The sequence below is a fragment of the Tachypleus tridentatus genome, chromosome 6, assembly GCF_004210375.1.
Source record: "Tachypleus tridentatus isolate NWPU-2018 chromosome 6, ASM421037v1, whole genome shotgun sequence".
NCBI classification, from domain to species: Eukaryota; Metazoa; Arthropoda; class Merostomata; order Xiphosura; family Limulidae; genus Tachypleus; species Tachypleus tridentatus.
Window position 1 is genome coordinate 93,471,166 of NC_134830.1, and position 16,411 is coordinate 93,487,576.

The 16,411-nt window shown below is 29.1% G+C and overlaps 1 protein-coding gene across 5 annotated transcripts in view; it reads right to left on the minus strand.

The window, feature by feature from the left end:
- The window catches only part of LOC143253059 (N-acetylneuraminate (7)9-O-acetyltransferase), an 88,883-nt gene that overhangs the window by 29,461 nt on the left and 43,011 nt on the right, over positions 1-16,411 (minus strand). For all 5 annotated transcript variants that reach the window (XM_076506222.1, XM_076506218.1, XM_076506219.1 and 2 more), the window contains 3 exons: positions 11,022-11,110; positions 10,660-10,756; positions 117-225 (listed from right to left, as the gene is read on the minus strand). In XM_076506222.1, coding sequence (XP_076362337.1) covers positions 117-225; positions 10,660-10,756; positions 11,022-11,110 — 295 coding nt within the window. The remainder of the gene's footprint in view (positions 1-116; positions 226-10,659; positions 10,757-11,021; positions 11,111-16,411) is intronic.

A 16,411-nucleotide genomic window follows, 5' to 3' on the forward strand; every position in this document is an offset into this window, starting at 1 on the left:
GCATACACACTAAAGTGTAACATCCCAATAGATGCTGTACACTGAAACATATAAATTATGCTACATATTTCAAAAATACAATTCATTTTATAGGAAAAACAAAAAAAAATACTTACATGCTGACTTTCCTCACTGAAAAACAGACCAAGAGCAAATACATATGCAAATGGAATGAAGAAAGTTAGGTGAGTGTAGTACTTATTTTCTTTCATAAAAAAATTTGTTCTGAAAATAAAGAACATAAAATACCTACAGTAGGTGCATAAAAGTATGTGTATGAAATGCTTTTATATGAAATATTCTTTACTTTTAAAGTTATCACACACATTATCAGTATTTGCTTTATATGGAAGTAAAAGCCTAAGCAGTATAACATGGGTAAAGTGCCTACAACTGGACTTCTGCAATTTTAACCGAATATCTTCAATACACTTAGAATGTAAATGAAATAAGCACATTCATAATACTGAATTTGACAGAAATAAGGTTTCAAAACTTATAAATTCATTAAAGTTACACATGTTCCATCAACTTAATTTTCCCATGCCATGTACATAGGCCTGCATTAATGGATGGTGGTCTTATGAGGTCATGTGGAACACACTTTATTATATTTATACCTTAATTTTTTGCATTTCAAAAAATATACTTTTCTTTGCTGACCTAAATATGATACAGTCCATTTTCTGAAACATGTTCATTAGCATATGATTTATGCTTACTTAAATGTTAAACATCCTAAGTATGGGAATGAAAGTCACCTTAGACAGTTTTTGAACATTAAAGCTACACCACTGTGACTTTTTGAAAGAAAGTCCTTAGGAAATAATCAACAAAAAAGGAATATTTTGCCTAATGTCTCAAACACCAATTACACTTAGGTAAACCAATCTTTATCAGTTGGATTCTTCAACTGTGTTGCTTGTGTCCTTGAGAAAAGAATCAATTTAGTTGCTTTTCTAATCCAAGGTCATAAGTAAGTTTAGGCCTATTTCTAAGAGAACAGTCTACAACAGCAACACCATGTGGTTCAGCACAATTTTAATGGCTGTAACATTCTATTCAGATATATGACAAATTATTGTAGCATCATTACTTCTTCCATTAGCAAAATAAGAGCCCATAACAGATACTACATATCAATCTGTTGCTCCAATCATCATCTGCTGTAACTACTTTGAAGTAAATAGACATTAAGAGCCACATGGGACATGAACTGTTATTAGTTATCACTTTCCTTAACAATGAATGAACACAGGTGTCACTAATTACTTTATGCCTATTATGTCCAAATGCAAAATAAAATAGAACAAGCTCAATGGTCAAAAATATACAAACTGATTTGAATGCTTTGTGTATGACAAAAAAATATTTTAAACCCAAAACAGTCAACAGAGCCCTATTTGACGTGTCAGTACAAAGCTAAAAACTAACAAGATAACTAAGCATCCTACTTAACAAGCTAATACAAAGTTTAAGTAACAGAACAGTTAGGCATGTTTGCACAGATCTCACAAGTATTTCTCAAAGATAAAAGTTTCGACATTAAATCACATACTGAAATATCTGAAATACTGTAAAAAGTGAAATATTCCTCATCTGTGAATGTGTGTGTGTCTCATCAAAGTCTATTTCTGCCACTGTACAACTATTCAAGAGTTTCTATGCATGGTTCTTCAGCTGAGGGTCAATCAGATGATTATGATGTTAGGTATTTGTGGTGACACATCATCACCTTACTCCTGCAGGATTATCTCTTTGTTAACACTTTAGTATAGGGATTAGTGAATATGTTAGTCCACTGCATTAATGTCAATACTAAAGTGTTAATATTTAATATACTACCATTTTTACTAGGAATATCTTAATACAATTTGGCAGGCTTTTAGCAAACATGAAAAGTCTGCTGCACACTTAATATTAAACTTTTTAATAAAGTATTTTCATTGGAAATTTGGGTGTGAGTTTGTAAAACCTTTACTGAATTAGTATGAGTGAAATGCTAACAATAAGAAATACTTCTTTTCATCTTTTAGTTGTCATGTTTCATTTGCTTAGTTTTTTGAACCATCTAAGTGAATATTACACATTTTGGTATATTTTATTTATCTTTTTTTTTTCTTCTTCTTCCACCCAAACAGTAACTGTGGTGAAATAAGTAATATGGGATAAAATAAAAACTTGAAAAATACAAAATAAATCTAAATTACTCCTTTTTTCTCTCTCTAGAATGATTGAATATTATAACAATCAATTTACACACTATTTATTCTTACAGACAAAGCTAAAAGACTTTCCAATCTGGAATCATTTAATTGTATTGTTTTGCAATTGCAATAAGACCCTTTGATAGAACACCAAAAGTTATTTATCACAGTGAAACAACTTAGTGGAATAAAATGATTGAGTTACAAGCATAACACAAAAGAAATTAAAAACTGCCTTGCACTCATAGAATGTTAAAATATCAACTACAATAAGAACTTTTATTAATTTTTTTTTTTATCCAACCCAAGTTTCTAATTTTTGTATTTCAGATGTTTTTATAACAACAAAATATTTACAAAAAACAAGAAATTCAGTACTTATATCTAACACTTGTCTTTTTACCAAAGCACTGTTAATGTTTTTCTTTTTGTTATCATAGTGGTGTTTCACAATACAATTATTTTTCATTTCAAATATGCTACTTACATCACAAAATACTGTCCTGCAGAAAAATAAAATGTTCTAAATTTGTTAACTGAGCTACACTCCTTGACAGTAAACAATGAAAATGAGGAAAAGTATTTCTAAATCTGTTACCTGAGGAAACTAGCATTTTAACAAGTTCAGTGAAACAGAATCTTCTTTTTAAACTGGTTATGAAAAATCCAAATGTAAATTTCAGAGATTTAGCAAAATGTTTTTGAAAAAAGAAAGAAAAAAAGTATGTGGTAAGATGGATGGCACATGGGTGTGACTGACATGTTTATATCTCAGTGAAACAAGAGTTTGGAAGTACCAATTTACATTAAGGCTTACCAATATCCAATAAGTCTGTAATCTGTAGCAAACTCAGATAATAGAGGGTAGAGGAGAAAAAAAAATCTAAAATGGGAAATTCTGAGCAAAGTGAAGACTGAGAATTTATTTAAACATTTCCTTTTCATATGAAAAATTAAAATTTATGTTTAATTTAAATTATAAAACTACATTTTGGTGCTTTTTTTTACTGACATACACTGATGGTAATATTGTTCAACTAAACTTGGAATGTAACTCTGTAATTTAAAAAAAAAAAAAAGCTCACTTTTACCTCCCCATGCACGTAAGATCAATAATATACTGATATATAACCATCTCCATTCTGACTTCAACTCACATAACAGTTAAGTTATATATTCAGGCAATACAACATACATAGTGTGTCTAATGCCTGTTGATCCAGTTCTTAGTTTCACGTGTTTTGGATTTGAAAAAGTCAGGTATATTGCTCAATGATTATAAAATGGACTCATAAGCAGGGTCAATTATACTGATACAATCATCAAATGTAGTGATTGGGTCATATCAGCAACAGATTATTTATAATAGAAATACTGCTGGTGGCATTTATTATCAATTACATCATTTTAATTTTTTTCACTAAGAAGATAAGTTTTCAATTTTACATTATGAAGTCAATAAACAGAACCTGTCTGCTCAGCTTTTGTCTTTTTTATTCAGATGATAAACAGCACACCTAAATTTTTAAAATCATGAACTAGGTGGGTATGCAGTGGTTGCAAGAAGAATGATATATTCTTTCAAAGTCAGAATTGTGGCACAAACTAACTAGACAAAAATTATCACAATGTGCAACTATATAATTACTAATATAAACACTACTATGAGTTCTCTTGCCTGATTTGTTGCTTTTAATGAATACGTTAAATATCTGATAATTATCCTAGCTTGCATACTGAAATATCAAATATCAATAAAAAAATGTTTTAGAAACATTACTAAATCAAAACCAATATCAAAATGTTTAATATTTTGGCTTCAGAAATGTTAAGTGTGCAGTACAAGTAAAATAATTTTTCAATATGTCATGCAATTTGTGATGGTGAACAACACATTAGCTCTCTCACAACAGGCTTGGTCAAGTCATCCAAATTTATTCCCCCAACTTCACAAAATTGCACAAGCTTTTTTTGTGTTAATTTGCAATTTACAGGAACCTGACTGGAAAAGGACATATCTACAATTATATGTACAGTAACTCTCAGCCTTTTCAACAAATTCTCACAAAAACTGGTAAGGTTTTGTTAAATATTATAAGTACCTTGTACACAACCATCGTACATTACAATATGTTAAATATTAAAAGTAAGTTCAATCCAGAAATATCCAAATGTGGTTGCAAATGGTTTCTGGATACCTTTGTGTGTCATCTGGAGACTTCAATGCTTCTTGTGCTTGGCCATTAAGTTTATGACGTGCTAATGGACTTCAGTCACTTTATGCACTAAAAGTGTGCACAAAATTTCAGATCAAATTAAAAAAATTGGATTGGTTTACTTGTTTATTTTCCAACAAAAATGTTCCCCACTGACTTCTGAGAAGCCTGTTAATTATGTCTTTCTACTAAATATATGGTATTTTTCTATTTTAGTTATCTGCATACAAACTCTGAATAGTTTGAGTGCAAGGGGATTTTCATTTTAAGATTTCTGAGTTTTACTTGCATAACCTCTAGAGCCTCCTAAATGAATATTAAATGTTTTTAAAGTAAATGCACATATAACATATATTTTGTTTTCCATTTTCTTTACCACATAATGGTAGATATTATCATAAACACAGTGTAATGAAATTCTTAAATTTAAAAATTGGAAAAATGTACATATCTTTTAATTTTTTGTAGAATATCACACGAGATCTCTTTTGGTTATATTCATGATTTCAGGTCTTCTGGCTTCATAAACTTAATTTTTAATATTTTCTTTAATGTTTATTGCTCATCTTGACACAACACATTAATGATGTTCATGGAGCATATTACAGTATCTATGGGAGAGATGCACAAATTTTAAACAAAATTATCTTGCACTTGTGCAAGACTAAGCTTTCAGAAGTGAGGCAAAGATTGAGATTTATTTTTAAAATGTTTAAACCTTTCAGTTTTGCAATTTAAAACATAAATAACTCATAAGAAACTGAGATATGAAAGTAAAACCTAAATGCAATTTAACTGTCTCTCTAACTATAACATATTTTGGTAAGAAACAATCTTAATTGCTATCACAGACAAACTAGTCACAACTAACAGTTATGTCTACCAACTGATGGCAACTGAGTGCAAACTTCAAAATAACTACTCTTAGATTATAATTCAAAAATGATCTCTTTCTAGAAATTATAAACCCTTAGTTAAAATAATACATACAGCTTGTAAATCTAAAGGCTAAGTGCAGAAGGTGGGCATAGCACCCATCAGGAGTAGAAAAAAATGTATCCCTTTTTTTCAACAGAAACTCGGCCAAAGAACTTTGGAATGTGTGTAAACACTGCAATAAATGTAGTTTTTTTTTTGTAGACATACACCTAGAGGACTGGAGTTAAATGACCCAAGACAGACTGCAAAAGTTGAAATGTTTCATAGCTCATAAATTGAAATGTTAAGTGTTTTTTTAAGGTTTCTTTTGAAAGAAAGGAATTAAAACATATCATGTGTTACAATGAAAGTTTCACTGATGTACAATAATATTGAAGTTGTTTAATTATATTTTGAATGTTACTCAATGAGTTACACAGAAAGGTGTTTAACTCTCTCAACAAAAGCACAGTCAGTTTGACTAGCCATGCAACCTCTTTGTACTCACTTCAGAGTCTTTGTAGATTTAATACTTCTAACTTTCAATATAACATGTACATCTTCACAACATTTGGCAGACTATAGGTTAATATTATAAAACTTTTGGAAACTAAAAAAATCTTTTTGTAATGTATTTTTAATAAACTAAAATAAAGATTTGTCCATGATTATATTGAATATTTGTTCTGAATATTCCTTATGCAAAGTGATTTTCATGTTAAGATTAAAAAAACTTTTCCTTATCTCAAATACCTCAAATTTCCTTTGTGTAATCCCTAAAACATCCTAAATACATTTCAGAGATTTCATTTCCAGCAAAACTTTGTACTTCCATCTGTTATTTTCACTACCTTAACTCAAACTTTACATTTCAGTTACATTCATGCAGTAAATGAAGAATAAACAGGAAAAAAACAAGAGATAAATTACTTAATCAATATTCTTCATTTATTGCTGCAATCTGTCAATTATATCTAAGCCTACATATTTTATACTAATGACAGCAGCACATTAAATGATTTTTATTTAATTAACTAATATACCAAAGAATATAAACAAATAACATGTAAAATGCTGACAATTTCACCTAACTCTCAAATTTTCTTCTGGTTTCCTAACTACATTACAAGCTACTTGTTAATTTTCCCAAGGGAATGAAGCTTGTACTCTGAGTAACATTGACACTTATTTGTTCAGAACATAACATTATACAACACAGCATTTAATAGATGAATACCTTGATTTCCTATTGGTTATAAGTAATACATAATTAAATGTAAAAGATAACTGTTAACAAACCCTGAAAGAGAAGATGTGACAGGAGGGGTGTGGTTTTCTATCTGTAGCTGTGTAACCAAATAAAATTGAAGGCTATAAATATTTTTGTAGAAATTAATCTAATTTTATATGTTTTGAAGGGATGGTGGTTAAAATAGACAAGATGCCTGGAGAAAATGTATTACTGTGCAACACTTAGGGAAGTTTAGGATTTTTAAAATATTTCCTTAAAAAAGTAAGAATTTAAAACTTGTTTAATATTAATTATATATTTATATCAATTAATAAACAACTGTTTATGCCATATTAATTTGTATAACATAAATAAAAAGTAGTTTAATAAAATTTTGAATCTTAGATGCTGAAACTCTGTCATATGTAGTAGAGTTAAAGGGTACTGAGAACTAAAGTGATACAAACATTGTCTCACCCAAATATTTTAATATATATAGATCATCTTTTTATTTATTTTTTAATTATTTTTTTGAAGACATCTTGAAAGTTTGTTTGTTTGCAATTTTAGTTTTGTTTATTTCAAAGTAAAAATTTAATTATATCAGGAATAGTACTTCGAATGAGTATTTGTTCCCAAGTAAGAATCTAATTAGGTAGGTAATTTGCTAATTCTAGCTTGTATTTACTAATGGTATTATGGACCAAATCATTTTTATTTAACCAAATCCACTGAGTATTTTTGCTACAGAAACAAAATTTTATTAAACTAGTTTTTCCTTATGTTATTCCAATTAGTATAGAATAAAATCTTAGCTAATAATGCACATTTTAATAGCATATAAGTTTTAAGTTCTTAATTCTACAAAACAATATTTTAAAAAATATTTCTCTAGTGTGATGAAAATGACATTTTCTCTTAGCATGTCATCATCCCTATTATAACCAGCACTTTTTGAAAAGTATAAAATTAAACAAATTACTCTACATAAAACCATCATTGCTCAGATATCCACATTTATTACAGTCTTCAAGTTTGTTTGGTTACACAGCTATTGAATAGAAAATCAAACCTCTCTTGCCACACCCACTTGTAACATCCTCTCTTTCATAATTTAACAGTTCAATTTTTTGTTTAATTATATATTACCTATAGCTAATAGAAACACAAGGCTTTCATATATCAAATGATGTGTTGTATAACATTACATTCTGAACAAATAAATGTTAATTTCATTCAGAGTATAAACAGTATTCCTTTGAAAAAGTTAACAGCTAGCTAATTGCTAACTGTTCTTGCAGAGTTAGAAAGCCAGAAGATTTTTGAGAGGTAAAGAAATTTGTCTACTTTTTACATGTGATTAGTCTATATTGCTTAGAGCATTATTTAATTAAATAAAAATTATTAATTACAATGCCACAAATAGTATAACAATTAGGCTTAACTCTCTTCAACAACAGAGAAAGAAAAAAGATTTGATAAGTATTCTATTTCTTGTCTTTCATATTTATCCATTATGTACAATTATAAAATCAACTAAAATTAAAAAATATATATTTTTTAGGTTAGTTAATATTAATTTAAGTAAAATAAATAAAAATGTTTCACAAGATATACATGCAACATGCTCGTACCAGTTGTAGTAGCTCGTGGGTAATGTACTTCAATAGCATAACATGAGCTGTACATTCCCAGAGTGATTTAGAACTTAAGCGATAATTACAATAAACGAATGTGCTTATGTTCCAATATGATGTCATTATAGAATGAAAAAGAGAGTTTTTTAGATTTCAAGTGTGTGTGTGTGTGCGCGTGCGCGTATGTGTGTGGTTACAAGGTTAATCAGATTTATAATTTCCATTTTGAGTTAGGTTAGAGAAAATAAGAATCTCTCAAGTTCTACTAAAAAAAACTTTTAATATGTATTTAAGGAGGTCTTGGGGATCACACAAAGGAAGTTTGAGGTTTTTGAGAAAAAGAAAAGTATTTTTAAATTTAACATGAAAATTACTTTGCACATGGACTATTCCAAAAAAATAGTCAATATATTTAATGACAAATCTTTACTTTATTAGAAATACTTCACTAAAAAATATAATTTTTTGTATGTTAAAGACTTATAATATTAAGTGAAATACTGTCAAATTTTGAAAAGATATACACACAATATTGAATGTTAAAATTGTTAAATCTACAAAGACTTCAAATAAATACAAAGAGGTCATGTAGTTGTCATATAGACCAACCCCATGTTGAAAGAACTGATTAATAAGGTTCCGAGAAACATAAAATAACAACATGCAAAAGGTAGATAAAACCCATAACTATAACAATTTATCTGGATTTTCAATTATGTAATAAGACCCATTCATCCAATCTGGTCAAAGCTAAAATTAGAAAACCCTTCACTGGGAACTCAAGTGAGACTACATGTGGGCCACGTGGAACAGAGTGATGACTTTCCAATAACCTCCTAAGCATTTTGAAAACAACAGACAAATGTGAGAAAAATCCCAGAGTGGGGTTAAATAATTGTCCCATGGCATTTGAAACAAATGAAGAAGAAAAAACCTGAGATTCAGTAAAATTTTAAAAGGAAATGCATAAATGTAGAAATGAGAGATAAAAGTTTCCACATGACTACCTCTGAAAGCCGCAATGGTTAGTCCTCAAAGAGTAAGGGGACTGTGAGTAGAAGACAGGAAAACAAACAGGAGAATGGTGACCTCTTAAGGCATGTAGTATGAGAAAACTGGTGGGGTCCCCTGGTCATAAAGGCAAAAAAGTAGAGTAAGAAGAGATTACTAACAAAGCATATCATATATCCTACAAATAAATAAACCAAATTAACTAGGACAAAATGAAAAAAAAAAAATTAAAGCAATGTTAAAAACAGGAAAGCACAAATTACTCTTGTAAAGGCAATACTGCTGCAACGTAAAACCTCCAAAGAAATGAGAATATAAGAATGAACAGAGAAACTGAATAAGTGATGAAGACCAGCAGAACAACATAGAAAAAGTGACAAAAAATAAGTGGAGATATCTATACTGAAAAAAAAAGATACAAATGAAGATGGCTCATGCAAAAAAGAGCCTTAGACTCAGCAAAAAAATAGGTAGAGAAAGAAACAAAAGACACATACTTGTGAAACACAAGCTGTGAAGGAAGGAGGAATTATCTGATCCCTCATTAGGAAAAGGTGAATAAGAAGCAAAGGTAGATGTGGAAACAACAAATAGGTATCACATACAGTTACAGTAACAGAACCATGAGGATAGAAATCATAAAGATCTGAAATCTAAATGTAACTAACCACACAGTGCACAATGGCAGTACTATCATTGACTATTAGAGTTCCTCCAGTTACCACTGGAATACTGAATTACTCTTATGAATGAATAACAAAAATCTCAGATGTTGGAAACTTGGGAATATGGATGCATAATTCAGTTAACTGCAAGAAACTAGTAATGTGATGGTCATTTATTGTTAACTATGCATAAGATGGAAGTTTGTTTTTTTTCCATTTAGAAATAAAATGGGCAAGAATATCAAAGATGTACAGGCCTAGCAATGACCATGAAAACCACTGAATGAAATCCACAAGTTGACTTGTACAACAAGAACAGCAAAACAGGAAGTGTGCCACAAAAATATAAATTTAATGAAAATTAAATAATATTAAAGAAATAAAGTGTTAGATCTCAAGTTTAAATGGTCATATTCTTCCAGTTAACAAGAAAATTAAAGAAAGATGAATAAGAATAAAAGTTTAAGATAACAAGCACAAAGTTCCAGTGATTCTTATTATATATATAAAGGAGAAGACAAGCTGTACTAAGAAAAGAATAAACTTTAGTTTAAATGCTAGTGCTCATGAGGATTACTGCTTATAGGTTATGGAGAATGTTTTGTGAAGAACAAAAGTAATGATTACACCACAGGCTGGCAAAATACACATGAAGGTTTAAGGCACTGCAGAGCTTTACAGTATTGCACACAATAACAGCTATTTCTTTTTCAAAGAAACTAATAGTATTCCTGAAATGCATTTGTAACATGAAGAACAATTTATAAAACTTACCTATCACAAAGATAAAAATATGCCATTATGAGTCCAAGTCTGGCAAGAGATGTGACTAGTTCATGATAGGAATTCTGGTTGGGATCCTGTGCTTTACCTTGACAAAAAACATTTGAACACAACTCCTTTTTATAGCAAAAGTGACATTAAGAAACTATATACATTTTATCTATCTAAATAAAAATTATATATTGCTTGAAACTAGCATTTTTTAGCATTATTAGAACTATTCTAAACTCCTAAGTATTTTTATTTTACCATAAAAATCATGAATGCTTCACATTATTTTCTTATACTCAGTAATATAAAAATAATACATAAAACAAAAAGTAAGAGAAATGTGTAATTATAGGCCATCATACATGATAGAGCTCCATCCAGCATACCAAGCTTCTGAATTTTTCTTGGTTTACACTTTCTGTGAATCATCACAGCTATGGCTAAAATAATACTGCAAAAAAAGTTAAAAAGTATAAATTACACATACGAATAATTGTTTCTAACTCCAACCTGACCAAACATAACAAGACTGGGGTTGAGTGAGTAACTCAATCAGTAACTTACATACAGTACTGTGCAAAAGTGTTTAGACAATAAAATATTCTGTCATTATTTCCATTTTATGAAGCTAATTCTTCCATACCATAAAATAATGTAAATTTCAATACTATGGTAATGCTTCACTGATCACTGTTGATAACTGAATGAGCCAGGGTGAGTATACTTATTGCTCTTTAGAAATCCCATATACTTGTATCAACAGTATGTCATAATTGTTCTGCTTGAATTAAAATATTTATCAAATTTAAGGCCCGTAGTGACTGTCAAGGTATCTCACGCAGTGTCTTAACTATATAAAAAGGAACTAGCAATGAACTAACATATGGTACCAGTATATGCTAGAAGAAATCAATTTAATACCACCCTACAAATAAACCTTGATAAAAACAGTGTTTAACACCATATACTAAATTTTGTTGTCATACCAAGACCCAAAAAGCACAGGGAATTGTCAATACAGCAGAGCATGCAGAAAAGCTTTAATGCTGGTTTGAATCTCTGACAAAATGCTGCAGATTTGAAATGCTCCTTGATTACAGTTAAGTTTTCCCTAGATCATCAGACTAAGAAAAATTTGAAAAAAAGAAAGGTAGAGGCAGAACACCAAAATTCAATGATACTGATGTTAAGTATCTTTGTTTGTGCAACCTATTGAACAGAAAAAAGATTGTCACTGATCTCAAACTTGAAATAAACTACCACGTACCAAGTGACAGAAAAATCCAGATCTACAGTAATGAGATGACTTAACAAGAATGGAATATTTGGTTGTCTAGAAGTTAAAAAAAAACCTTTACTTCAATCACCAAATATTGTCAAAAGACTGAAATTTGCTAAAATGTATAAAACTGGACTGTTGATTATTTGAAAAGGTGTTATGAATAGATGAGTCCAAGTATGAAATATCTGGTTCAAAGAGTAATTTGTACACCCAGTGGAAGAAAGGTGAAATATACATACATCAATGCATACCACCTACCTGGAGGCAACACAACAACAGATATTTGCAAAACAGATGAAATAAAGAACCAGTGCAAATACCATCAGATACTGATCCATCATGATGTACCTACCTGCTAGTTTCTGTATTAATGGTAAAGGATTCTACTCCCAAAAAGATAATGACCCCAAACACTCATCCAACCTATGTATAAATTACTTTCTTAAAAAAGAAGCTGCTGAAGTCATTCAAATGATGCAATGGGCCCCCACAGAGCTCTGATCTCAACCCAATGTGGGATATGGTAAACTAAAAATTTGATAAATCAAAAGTCACTTCCACAGAGGTTTTATGGGAGAATATTACACATACGTAGTAAAATCCCAAAGAACACTTTGATTAAACACATTCTGACAATGCATGAAAGATTATCTGCAATTATTAAAGCAAAATTAGGACCCAAAATATTAAATGTTTGCTGAACTCAAACACTTCCATTGAGTTTCTGTTGTATTAAATATAAAAATTAATAAAATTTTGACATTTCACCTCTGAATTACTATTGATTGTTGTTTGAAAATAGTCTGAAATAAATTCTTTTATTTTGTCCTAGCACTTTTGCACACTACTGTACACCAAATAATCACTAAAATCAATATTTTCAATTACTACTGTTTTTGGTTATACCATATTCCAACAATCCCAGTAATTAAAATACTGCCATTATGATTTTTATCAATATTTTTTTTATTAATACAAATTCAAAAGATGACAATCTAACTTGTTAATAATACATCACTTAAAGATGGCCCATTCCTATGGGTTGAAACACAGCAGTTTTATTCCTTTTAATCCTGGTATTTCAAATTTTTATAAGGCAAAATAACAAGACCAAGTTCTGAAAAATTATTCTGAGGTCAATTTCACAAAATCATCTCCAAAATATAATCATAATTAAAATGTTGAAAGTTTAAAATTTCTTTTGATATTTTATCAATATTTGTTTCAGATGAAGTAATTAAAAAACATCAAAACTGTTAACCCTAATTTTCTTTCTTACTTATTTTTTTCTTTAACTACTTGCACATTTCTGAAATTGACAAAATTGTAGGCATATAATCTGAACATACAAATTTTTTCAGCAGAAACTCTGAAGAAAATAGCTGAACTGTGAAGAGGTGAGGTATTGCCTCAGATTTACCATTTTACATTGTTTTACACATAGTTCATAATTTGAATAACTGTGTTCTTTAGTGTTAAATAAACTAGTAAACTCTTTTGAATATTGTGTATGTGTTACTCTTATAACATCACACCTTAACTTTTTTGAGGTTTTGTCTGGTGGAAGGTATGACAGACACTGTCATATCTTGAACTCATAACACTCTGATAAAAGCAAATGACTGCAAAGTGGTAACATTTATCAGATATGTTAACCTCTTAAAAATGTAATAAATTGTAAGTATAAACATACTAATCAACTTTAAGTAAATAATAACAAAATCAAAAATGAATATAACATTAAAAGTTCCAAATATCAATCATTTTATTTAAAGCAAAAAACAAAAACAAATATAAAACTTCTTTTACACTGTACTTTGTATATAATAATACAAATAAATTCTTGATGACATATTACATAAAAACTGGCTGTAATTGGCTTCATACTGTTCAATGAAAAACAAACATGTAATACTGAAGTGTTTCAAATCAGCTAATAAAAACAACAAACTTTTGGCTTACTTCACACTAGAATATTACAGATATATTTGTAACAGCCTTGATATAGTTGTGTTCATATAAAATCAAAAACATGATCTTTGGAACTAAGTATAAATATTCTTGTTTATCTGTATCCAATAGATAAATTGGGAATATAAGTCTTTAGTTACTGTTGTATTTGATATCTTTCTGCTTTATAATTAATGTCATGCAGATTTTTTTTTTGTCAGCATCAGTAGTTTTAGGGAACTATTGTAGTGAAAATTTGTACAGAGATATCCATGGAATAGTATTAACCCTTTCACAACAGGCTTGGTATAATATACGAGTTCATCTACACATTTGCATGTTATGTATTTGCACTATAACTTCTGATACAGCACATGTATCTTCACAAAATTTGGTAGACTTTTAGTAAAGATTACAAGTATTTTTGATACAAAAAAATCAAATTTTTTATTAAATTTTTTTACTCCAGATTTGTTTGTGAAAATAGAATCTGTTTCATTACTAGTCTAAGTGCAAAGTGGTTTCTTGTTATTCTTCATCCCAAAAATTCTCAAATATTATTTGTATAATCTCTAAAACCTCCTAAATACATTTCAAACATTTATTACCAGTAAAATTTTATATTTTATGTTATTTTCCATACTCGATGTGGGGTCTATCACTTGACCAACCTTGTAAACATCTTAAAAAAAATTAGGAAATAGATAAAAATTATGTTTTTTTCATACTAGAATGACTACATATTATAACAGGAAAATACAAATTTTAGTCTAAGTAGTTTAAGTCTCATAATGCTATATATTTATAAAATTGACTTCCAGTCATGCCTAGCTAACATTACATAACTTTCATTGACGTAGTGCACGAGCACTCATATTACATATCCAGTAATATAAAACTGACCTTTAGTCTTCCCTGTCTTGGCTGTGTTTTAATGGACTAGCATTTTGTAATATACAGTCACGTTTCAATGATTATACATTATATACACATATAAATTATTACTATTTAGAAACGAATTATTAAACTTATTTTTCTTAAAATATAGAGCAATAAATCAAGAAGTAAAGCAAACAACTATCTCTTCTCACACATGAAGGATATCAAACAAAAATTTGTTTAGGTTTTATAAATATACAGTTGAATAACTAAAAAATCATAAATAACTACACTGATACCACAGAATTCCACTATAATTTATTAAGCTTAGTAACTAAGATGTATTTAGATCTTAAAAATTATGAAACTGAGCAAACTAAACACATAACCTACCTCACAGAAATCTTGGACTGAAAGAAAATGGTTGAGAAATTCACTCTGGGGATATTCTGAAGTATGCGTGTATAAAGGACTGTTTCCAAAAATGGAAGTAGGTGAATGGGGCCCACTGTGTTTGATTCACTACATAAGCAATATCTCAGCAAAATAAAAACATACAAGGTTCTTATTTTATATTCTAGCTTGTTAATATTAGTAATTTGAGTTCTTAATTTGTACAAAACTATAGACTTAGTATTTTGTAATGACAAACATATAATTTTAAACAGTGCTGCATTTAACATACCATTTAACTCACTAAAATCTATATTTGGATGTGTTGTTTTAATATTTACTTTTAAATTACATAATTAATATGATATTAAAGTTTGCATTATAATTTATAAATTGATTCCAAACTTATTGAAATAAAATTAAAAAATAGTAGTTCAATAAAATTTTGAATGCAAGTCAACAAATGTGATGACATAGCCTTTGACCTGTCATGAAAGGGTTAATTCTATTTCATGCTTGTTACAGGGTTCATACTCTATTGTGAATATATACAACAGTTTAAAATTAAAAGAGTAACCTAATTACAAAATCTTGTAACTGAAGATGTCTATCATCTATATGTATAAAAGATGAAAGATGTGTTTATTTGTACCCTAATTCCTCTTAGCCTACTAGGTCCATCTCAACCAAAATTTGTATGTAAACACTATGAACTATGGAGAATGTCCTGTTGATTTAATCACAAAAATCTTGTCAGATTGACAATTTAGACAAATTGTACATTCTAATGGATTGCAAGATAAAAGTATGAAAGGTGCTGAGCTACTTTTCAAAGAACCATATTTTTTCATGGTAAATTAGTTGTAGGATGTTCAAATTTACGATCACCTCAATATCTTTATTTGTTAGTAGATGAAAAGTAAACTGCAAATTCTGTTAATGAAGCTTTGTCATAATTTAAGATTATAAAATAAGTTCACGTTCAAGTTACTACTTTGAAATATATGATGGCTATAAACTTACACTGTTTTAATTAAGTTTAAACATTCCCTGTCAGTTGACAGATATTTCAGCTTGTATAAAATAAAGTAGTAGTATGAATTGATTGATTGATTGATTTAGTGTTTTATGGCACAAAGCAGCGAGGCTATCTGCGCCAAACATCCAGTAAAAATGTAAAAATAAAGTAAATGTAGCAAAAGACTACAAAGGAAATGAAGGTAAAACAAAAAAGTATAAAACCAATGT